The sequence below is a fragment of the Brachyistius frenatus genome, unplaced genomic scaffold (assembly GCF_029030835.1).
Source record: "Brachyistius frenatus isolate BFR_SWC_R1_liver_20210118 unplaced genomic scaffold, ASM2903083v1 Contig_33, whole genome shotgun sequence".
Taxonomy (NCBI): Eukaryota; Metazoa; Chordata; class Actinopteri; family Embiotocidae; genus Brachyistius; species Brachyistius frenatus.
In genome coordinates, this window is record NW_027210632.1 from 602557 (window position 1) to 612976 (window position 10420).

Genomic DNA, 10420 nt, shown 5'->3' on the forward strand with positions numbered 1-10420 from the left:
CGTGTTGAAATGCAATTTAAAAATGCAACAAGAAATGAAATGTGAGAACAGATCAAATCAAACACAAGACAAGACATTAAAATAAAGTTAAATTATAGATCAGACATTGCTTAAATTGTTGTAAATGTTTGGAATCCTTCCAAACAAATGTTTTTTTTTAAAAAAATTTTTCTCAAGATTTAATAATATCTTTCTGGTTAAAGTAAGGTTAAACAAAAATAGAATTAGCCACACTAAAAGTTTTAGATCAATAAATCATTATTGGTCTCCACTATTACAATAACAAAAGTCAAACTATGCAGGGGTGTAAAAACAAAAGTAAACAAACAACACAACTGAGTTTTGGTAGTAGTCCCTACATAACAGCATGTAAGGGAGTAGTCAGTAGGCCGAGTTGTTGGATAACACTTTAAACTGAACTTTCGCCTCCAACCACAGTTTGTGCGCGTCTCTCGCTGCAGAGCCGCAGAAAGGAAAGGGAGGGGAGAGGGCCTATCAGGATTGCCGCCACGTGCGCTCAAATGCCTGCTTTATTATAATGACTTCGTCTGGATTGGTCCAAAAAGGAAACACGGTATTTATAGATGACATCTAATTGGTCGTCGCCTCCGAGTCGATAGTGAACACAGCGCAAAGCTCCCAGACAAGGGATTCTTGGGCGTCTCGTACTATGAGAAAATAGTGCCGCCGTGAAAACGATTATTTCACAGGTATTTTCGAATAAAATTCGGATGAAATCGCCGACGGGGTGCCTGTCGGTAACGTACAAACGCATACCTAGTCCAAAAAAAAAAAAAAACAGTTTTACGGTGTAATTAAACGAAAGAGTCGACTTTGTATTGGTGGCGGAGGGATACCATAATAGTACTGCGCGTCAAAATATTGGCTTGGGAAGACCGCGCCAAAGCTCAGACAGCGGCCACTCTTCAGGACAACAACACTGCAGAAGCCCTTTAAACGCACTCCTCTGTCGCTACTCTACACATCGGAGTGTTCGGCTCTTTTTTTTTTTTTTTTTAAATATATATATACATATACATATATATATATATATATATAACTTAAGAGGATTTTTTTTTTTTTTTTTTTTTTGGTCGGAAATACTCGAGTCAAGACACAGAAGTCAGATTTGATGCCGGTTTTTCGGGAAACGGTGGCCGACTTCGTGGTCGTGACACGACTCTGACGGGCGCGGTGCGGCGGAGTCGGTGCGCGCTACCGGACTGGATATATTTTACCGAGACGGTCCGCGCCGGGCATTTATAACACCGCGCTTTGAATCCGCTTCTCCTTTTCGCCGTATTTGTTTGTTCTGGCTCTCAGCGGTTGAACCGGGATCGTCTTACACGGGATTTTCATGTCGAATATGTTGCTGTCAAAGTTTGGTTCATTTTCGCATATTTGCAATCCCTCAAGTATGGACCACCTACCAGTGAAAATACAGCTCCAGCCGGGTAGGTCACCGCTACGTAACCTTTCTTTTTTTTTTTCTTTTTAACCTCCGTTAAGTTGGGTTTGTAATTTAACAACAAAGAAACGGGGGGGGAAACGCGTTTTACTCCGAGCTGGTTGAAGTGATAGTGAGCTGGCACGGCTCGTAAAGCTCGTAAACCACAAGCTGGAGGAAGTTGACCCCGCAACTAAGCGGCTGTTTGCTGTGTGAGGGTACAAAAAAAAACAACACAACCAACGCTTTACTACGCTTTTTAACATTTTTTTTTAATTTATTTCACTTTTGCTTGCAGTCAAAGTGGAGAAGGAGCCCTTCGAGAAGGTTTACCAGGTGGGCTCGGTGCTGGGCAGCGGCGGTTTCGGCACGGTCTACGCCGGCAGCCGGATCTCTGATGGCGCACCGGTGAGGATGTGGACGGAGAGATCGGAGCGGTCTCTTGTTTTGATCTTACCATGTGCCTCTGTAACGTCATCTACTATATTTCCTTACCGGGTTTTCTTTATTTTGTGTGTGTGTTTTTTAATCAGGTTGCTGTCAAACATGTTGCAAAGGAGAGGGTGACGGAGTGGGGCACAATTGTAAGTATGGGTTTGTTTTGGTCCCCCTCCCCTCCCCTCCTTCCCCTCCCTTCCCCCCCTCCAGCCTCCTCCACCACCACCACCACCACCACCACCTCGGCTGTTGCTATTAATTTGATACGGGCCGTTGTAGTTATTAAATCCCCCTTTCTTCTTCTTCTTCTTCTTTTTTTTTTTGTGGGGGGGTGCAGAACGGAGCTATGGTGCCTTTGGAGATCTTGCTGCTGAAGAAGGTCAGCTCGTCTTTTCGCGGAGTTATCAAATTGCTGGACTATTACGAGCGGGCGGACGGCTGGCTGATCGTCATGGAGAGGCCGGAGCTCGTCAAGGACCTGTTCGACTTCATCACCGAAAAGGGCGCCCTGGACGAGGACACGGCCCGGGGCTTTTTCCGCCAGGTTTTGGAGGCGGTCAGACACTGCTACAGCTGCGGTGTCGTGCACAGAGACATCAAAGATGAAAACCTGCTTGTGGACCTGCGCACCGGGGAGCTCAAGCTTATTGACTTTGGCTCAGGGGCGATTCTCAAGGACACGGTCTACACCGATTTTGATGGTAAGCAAGCCGACCCCCCACCCCACCCCACCCATCCACCCATCCTGTTAAATTAATCGCCATTACGCGATGTTAAGAGTGCTTGGATTTGCCATTTGTTTTTCGCGCATACGTCTTCCGTTTTTGTTATTTTTGCCCTTGATACTCCCCGCTGTGCTATATTCGGAGATGGAGGCGTTCACGGGCTGTGACGCAGCGGGTCTGTTTTTGGGTTGGAGGGTTTTCCCTCCGTGCCAAAGTCTCGCTGGCTCATCAATCGGGGCCGTAAAACCGATGCTTGCTAATTCACAGATATGACTCAGGAGCCGTATTAATCCGATCGGTGGTGTCCTCCCCGTGTTTCCCGGTGGTGTTTTTGTCGGTGCAGCCCTGAGTCACCAGTCGCAGTTTGTGGGTATTAGGTCAGTGCCACGTAACATCTGTTTGTTGTGAAACCTGAGTCGGCGCTTCACGTGATGGGCTCACGTTGCCTTTTTTTTTTTTTTTTTTTTTTTTTTTGGTATCCAAGTTCCTCCTTCCAGGAGGGAGGGGGGGGGGGAGGAAAAGGAGACAGGGAGGGAGGGAGGGAGGGAGGGAGGGGAAGGAGGTTACCCAGTTTGTGTTTTGTGGCTGGTGGAAGATGGAAAGCATTTCTACTATGACTCAGCTATTTCAGACAAGTTCTTCTGAATCTCTCCATTGTGTGCGGATGCTGTTCTCCACGTTGGTGTTGAATTAAACGCGACCCGCCCCACCACCCGGATCCTGCCCGTATCTCGCAGCTCGTCACTCACCTCCCACCTTTTCTCTCTCTCTCTCACTGTCTCTCTAACAGGTACGAGAGTCTACAGCCCACCGGAGTGGATCCGCTTCCACAGATACCACGGTCGCTCGGCGACGGTGTGGTCGCTAGGCGTGCTGCTGTACGACATGGTGTGCGGAGACATCCCGTTCGAGCAGGACGAGGAGATCCTCAGAGGGAGGCTGTATTTCAGGAGGAGGATCTCAGCCGGTGAGTCGACCACAGCCGCACACAAAACGCAGGAGTTGACTCTGTTGCCCTCTAGCCACCGCTACCGGTACAGCCCAAAGTCCACTGCCCCATTATGAATCGATTGACATTCGACCTCACAATCAGAACGGATGACCTGCTGAAATGGCTGTTAGACGGATTTGGTTTTTTTTTTTAATCTCGAATTAAGATTGAGATTTTTATTTTTTTTTTTTTTTTCTGTTTTGATTTCCCTCGATCAACGCGATAAAAGGACGTGTGCTCTCGCGCCGCGGGCTTCGTGCGTAGCTTACACATCGGGGGGAGGGGGGGGGAGGGGTGTCGTAGCGCCACACGAAACGGAGTCACGTGCGGCACCGTCAAAACCGGCGCGGCGATTTGTTTCCCGGGAGTTCGTCGCCTCTTATCTCCCGTCTTGCTCTTCTCTCTCCCTCCCTCCCTCCCTCCCTCCCGTGTCCAGAGTGCCAGCAGCTGATCAAATGGTGCCTGGCCCTACGGCCCTCGGACCGGCCCACCCTGGAGCAAATTTGCGACCACCCCTGGATTAGGGCGACGGCAGAATCCCCCAAGTCGCCGGAGGAGCCGGTGGCTGGTGAAATCCGCCTCAGGACCATCGACACAGACTCTTCGTCAAGCACGAGCTCGAGCAAGGAGAGCCTCTGAGCCGCGGCTCCGACGGACTGAACAGACTTTCTGAGGAAAGATGGGGGTGGGGACGGAGGGAGCGATATGGACTTAGGACCAGCAGCCTGTAGCCCAACTGGCCCGTCAGCGGCCGGGTGCTTTGACTCAGCTGGCCCGGCAAGAAAAAAAAAAGTCCTTTAATTTTCCTCTTTTGTAGGGAATTTCTAATTTATTACTATTTGTTCTTCTTTACCTTATTTCCCCCATCCCCTCGATTTCCTCTCTGTTGATTATACTTGTTTCCTAATGGGGAACACTTTGCTGTTTGGGCGGTCTTACCAGCGTTATTTATTCCCCCCTCCCCCTTTTTTCAACTTTATTTTACTTGTTTTGTTATTAGGCTGGTATACTCAGCTGGCAAGGCCCTCCTACTCAGACATGGCTGCTCTCATAGAGCTTGGAGAAAACCGTTTTATTTAAATGTTTTAATTTTGATTTTGGAGTGCCTTTTTTTTGGAAAGCTGCTTTTCGGGGGGGGGGGGGGGGGGGGGGGGCTTTCGTCAACAACTCTTTGTTTTTTTGGGGGGGGGGATTTGCCCGCGGCATGGAGGTTTAGGTTGTCTGTGCTGTGATGGAAGGGGAGTTTCGGCTTTAAAAAAAAAAAAAATATATTATTATTATTTTTTTTTATAACCTCTCTCTCTCTCTCCATCACAAGTCAACCAGCCACCAGCCAAGAGGCTGAGTTAGAGTTAGGTAGGAGAGAAGGAGGTGGGGGGGCTCTTCCTGACAACGAAATACTTGAAACACACTCGACTCGACTCTGTGTCGCGCTCTTTAACGCTGCTCACTCACTCTATAGCCTGAACAGGTGTTTGGAAACTGGATCCTGTCTTTTCTGAATGTCTACAAAATGTCAACACACACACACACACACACACACACACACACACACACACACACACACACACACACACACACACACACACACACACCCCTCTCTCTCCCCCACCCCACCACCTTGTTCTCCCTCTCCTCCCCCCTGATGCCTGTTGCAGGGTGTTTGGCCCTCTTCTTCTTTTTGTTTTTTTCTTTTTTTTTCTTTGTGCCTCCCGCCATCTCACTGCTTGACACTACATGGCCCCCACCCCCTGGCCTCCCTCAGGGTTTGGGGTGTGAAATGCACAATCAATGCAATATTCATGGACGCAATTATGTTTTTTTTTTTCCAACAAATATTGTACAGCATGTTTTTTTTTTCTCTCTCTTTTTGTGTGTAATTTTTTTTTTTTTCTCCCCCGTTTGCATTTAATTTATTCGTAAACATGTAGACATTCCACACTCTGTGGCTATTTATTTATTTATTGTCTATGCTTAAAATCTCCCAGAAAATTTTGCATATCCTACTTGGCCTTTGGTTTGCATTCCTATAACTTATTTTTACATTTCGACTTTTTTTTTTTTTTTTTTTTTTGAGATGTGGAGGATGCACTGAAGATCGATGTAAAGCAGAATAAAACGTTTACTTAAATTTGAAAAGAGCATTTGAATGTTATTTAACTACTTTAAAAAAAAAAAAAAAAAAAAGTCTGTCGGTAATGTTGAATGGCTAAGTATCAGAGACATCCATCTGTACTGTCGAGATTAATTTTAGTTCTATGGGAAGCTAAACAACAGGTGGAATGGCTGTCATAGTTGTCACATAGCCTCATATTGAAGACCTTTCAGTTTAGCTGCGTGACCTGTGAAGGATGGATATTGCTATTTTTTGATACAAAACATTTCAATTAAACACCAATTTTATGTACAGAAATAAGTCTGGTGTCTTGATCCTTTTCAAACTCAACGGTCACACAAGCACCCGCCGGGGGGAGGTGTGGGGGGCGGGGGGGGGAATGACACATTTACATCGTATTTAAGAGGTATTGTGTGATGCAGTACATCCCAGCATGAAATCCCTATAAACCAATACAGTTCATCTGCTGGACAGCAGTCCCTCGGGAGGTGAGGTGAGGCTAATACACATGTCCTGACAGAGCGCTGCCTATGGTAATAATAATAACAACAACACGGCTGACGCGCGGTGGGACTGTCGGACGTGGCTGAACACAAACATCACAGGAGCCACCGACTGGAGGACAACCAACCGGCCAGCGGTGGCTAATAAAGAGACAGATGTGCTTTCTAGAGCTTTAGGGGAGGGGAAGGAGTGACGCTGGCGTGACGGGGGAGAAGAGAGCGAGACTAGGGGTGACACGCGCATCGTCAACACGCGCGCACACACGCGGCCTCTAAAATGTAATGAATTGCTTTTCCATTTTCTGCCTCCCGCTCGCTCGTCTGCCGTACGAAAACGCCAAGTCATTCCGTTATTGGGCTCGGGGAGGCCGTGAGCAACACAGGCTTCTTGGCGTGCACGTGTATGCTGTGTTTTGTGTGTGAAGGGTTTCCAGGAGGCAGCAGTGAGTGGGGACGGGAGTTATTTTTATTTTTTTTATTATGTTGTTTTTTTCTTCTGGGGAGGTGCTGCCCCCTCTGGTGAGTCGGTGCCGTTGGGTTTCACCTGTAATCACACAACGCATTTGCTCCATCGTCTTGTCAAGCTTATGTCGTTATAATATGTTGATTTCTTCGGAAATAAAACGGTTTATACTACCGAGGTTGACAGAAAAACAAACATTTTACGCCCCCCCCCCAAAAAAAAAAAAAAAATCCTCTGCCTCTTACAACGACCTCGCACCTAAAATCGCCATCGCTGCTTTAAAAAGTCACCCGAAGCGCTCGCACGGACGCCTACACACGTCCAAGTTTTACTTGACTGGCTGCTTCCAATTCGACTGGAGTGGAGACATATGGGTACTTGAGGACTTCATAAGACAGCTGGTCCTTAAATCTTCTCGGGGATATAATTCATGATGCAGGGATTGATTTGTATGCTTGGGAAAAGGAGTAGGCTTTCGAGTTTTTTTTATTTTTTTAAATTACCACTTGGAGTATGCTTCTTGATATGTGCAGCGGATAAGTTGAAGAATTTAAAGCAGCCGTCCCTCATTTACAAAACCAGCATCTGTGGTCTTTTATTTGAGAGAAAACATGCACGTCAAAGAGTTCAAATGGATTGAACAAGCATATTTCTAGTCGTTATGCTGCACTAGGTTGCGTCGAGCTGCATGTCAACCACGCAAATATGAGAGTGATATTAATCTTCTAATCTAACCCTTGGCCAAACAATACATCATGTTAAAACAATTCCTTTAATGTTACTAATCGAGACGCAAAACTTGAACCAGGATCATGTTCAAGCTGGAGACGCCTTTTTTTAATCAGTCTGAAATGTCATTACGTATGAGCGCCCCTGACATAAAACACAACGGAGCCATAAACGCTCGCTGGTGTCAGACTCAATACGTTGACATCTGTGTTTCTGTATGAATCCCCGCCAGTCTTCTATTGTCTTTGTGTCGCTGGGCTTTTTAAAAAAAAAAAATTATATGCAAATGACCGGCAAATTGTCTTCATCAGAATCCCGTCTGCTCCGAATTGAAGGCTATAGCGAGGCCCTCATTGTCTCTCACCGTGAAATCCTCATTAAATGTAGCGGGGCATATGCCACACTGTTGTACTCCCTCAGTTGAAAGTCTGATCCCACAGGCTGGTTAATATCATCCGTCACTGCCACTTAGTCGTGGCAGCTAGGGAATATTTGAATAGTTTGTGTCCAAGATAAAAAAAAAAAAAAAAAAAAAATTTTTTTTTGTACCTGAAGATGTGTGTTGGGTCTGGTGTTGTCAGGGTATCAGAAGAAGAGCTATCAGTTGTTTTCACTTGGCAATTTTGCAGAACTTTCTTCTCTTTCACTTGATTGCATTAAACCATATGGCAGCGAGGATTTAGACGTGATTTCTTTCATCTTTGCTTTCGCTGTTTTCGATTTGCGTAGTTGCATTTTAAAACACAATTTACCTTAAGCACCAAAAATACTTTAATATCAGTGAAGAGCTCCTCAGGGTCTGTATGCTAAATGTGACCCTTCGTCTTGATGCGTTGTCAAGTAACCCAGGTCAAAATTCACAGAAAGTAGAATCAGTTCACCGGGACCCAAAGTTTACTGGGAGAAACGTTTCATGACTCATCCAAGTGATCTCGTAAGTCTCGGCTGACTGAAAGTACTCCCGATCTAGCAGACGGCACAGTTACATAACGACCGAAACCAACATGGTTGAATAGCCGGTTTCTTATGCAAATTGGTGACCATTGATTGCAATGGCCTCGTGTGCTATTCACAGAGGATTTGGGAATGGCTGCAATCGCATTGTAAGATATACATGAAGCTAGAGATAGCAAGCAATTAGCCTTGAGTAGGTGAGTTGGCAGCCTAGCTTTGTCCAAAGTTGAATCGCTGATTAACACACTATATGCTTCCTTTCATTAATGCCAAAAACAGAACTCCCGGAATTAGTTGTGTTTTTTGGGGGAATTATGTGCCGTGACTGTTTATTCGCTAAGAGCAGTGGCTTCCTGGAGTCTTCGCTGGTTGCTTGTCAACCTTAAAGGGAACAACCACTTCAAAAAGACGTACTGCCTTCAAATGGGCTAGAGGTCACCACATGGAAAGTCCCGTTCACTGTATACTTGGCGTTCAAGTGTTGGAAACACTATTGATAAGCGAGGACAACGTTGGCGGCGTCTAGAAGCCACAGAGGCTAACAAATTAGCAACCTAGCGTCCGGGTAACGTAATACAGGAAATGCAAAGACATAAAGATGGAGGGAAACGATTAAGCTGAAGAATTACGAAGAAAACCTTTTTTATGACTACATTTCCAATGTAAAAGCTCAACATCCAGCGAAAATGAACTTCCACGGCTTTCGCTGTCTCTGAACACGTCAGTAAACGCGTCACTACTCGTGAACTCTGAGCCCTCGATTAATTCTGAGGTCTGACATCGTGACTATACCACAAAAGAGGGTCGTTTCTATCGAATCGTGAACATGGTAAACATGACCGTATTTGAACGCAGCACTCGTTTGGAGACGTGACAGTAATATAAAACTTCTCAGCAAATAAGTGCACGTCCCAAAATGTTGAACAATTCCTTTGAACAAGTGTTTAATTATGCAACATTTTTAATCTGTGAAACAAGCATCAGTGGTGCTAGACAGTTATGGTGAGTTTAGAGAGTTGGAAGGGGAAACAAGAGGGCTCTTTGTGCAAAGTTTAAAAAGGAATAGCGTCGTACATATTTGCTGTTTAGAAACTTTTTTTTAAATTATTTTTTTACTTTTGCCTTTACTTTGATACTTTCAGAAACGTTTAAATCCATTTTGAAGCCTTAAAAAGTTGCGGTCCAGCATCCTAAAACTCAGCTCAGTTACGAAACCATTCTGTCTTTTTTTTTGTCCTTTTTTTTTTTGTGTGAACATATTTTTACTATATAAATTTGCATGGCACATAAACCCTCCAGTTTAAAGCTTAGGTCACCGTGTTTACAGCCTGTGCAGTTTGCGTTAAGTCTGCGGTCTCCGAACAAAAGTGCACATTGGCGGGCTAAAAGTCTGTCGGTGGTGGCCGGCGCAGGTGACAACTCGACAGACACGGAGGAAGATATGCCAGATGGACTCCGGGGCCCGAGGGGCCCCCGACGGGCACAGATGGGCGGGTGGGTGGCACCCACACAGGCAGCGCAAGGCGGCAGCGCCAGCAACCAAGACGGGGAGGAGAAAAGAGAGACATCGCACTGACGCCAGTGATACTACACTTCACCCTACTTTCTCTTTTAAGTGTCCTTGCGTGCGCGAATCTGACCCTCGGGGTGAGGACGCGGGGTCGTTTAGAAATCTTTAGAAATACATTTCAGCCTGTCTGCTGCTCCGCATCGGTGTCCAAGCAGACCAAAACATGAAACCTGTACATCCCCCCCCCGGCTTTGTCCCGAACTCACCTGGTCAGTCAACTGGACTTTTAAAGGCTCCGGCCCAGCTTATTTAACGGCGTGTTCCCGCTCACCGCGTTGGAGGTTCGACTTTCTCTTTTTCTACTTAAAAAGGGTGGCGGCTGAAAACACCGAGTAATCTCCGGTGTGAAGTAATGGAACCCTTTGCGTCTGTCAGTGTAGAAATAATATACACATATTCTCAGTCGAAACAGAAGTGCGCGGACCAAAGCAAAATTCAGCATATGGCTGGGCTGTGTATAAAACGCCGGAGGGCTTTTCATTTG

General features: G+C 46.0%; 1 protein-coding gene across 1 annotated transcript; it reads left to right on the top strand.

Moving 5' to 3' along the window:
- Nucleotides 1-922: 922 nt before the first annotated feature.
- Nucleotides 923-4736, top strand: pim3 (Pim-3 proto-oncogene, serine/threonine kinase). The gene is made up of 6 exons (XM_069700257.1): nucleotides 923-1454; nucleotides 1746-1855; nucleotides 1981-2031; nucleotides 2223-2586; nucleotides 3401-3577; nucleotides 4038-4736. The coding sequence occupies exons 1-6, from the start codon at nucleotides 1358-1360 to the stop codon at nucleotides 4238-4240; spliced, it is 1002 nt and encodes a 333-aa protein (XP_069556358.1). The 5' UTR covers nucleotides 923-1357; the 3' UTR covers nucleotides 4241-4736.
- Nucleotides 4737-10420: the final 5684 nt, after the last annotated feature.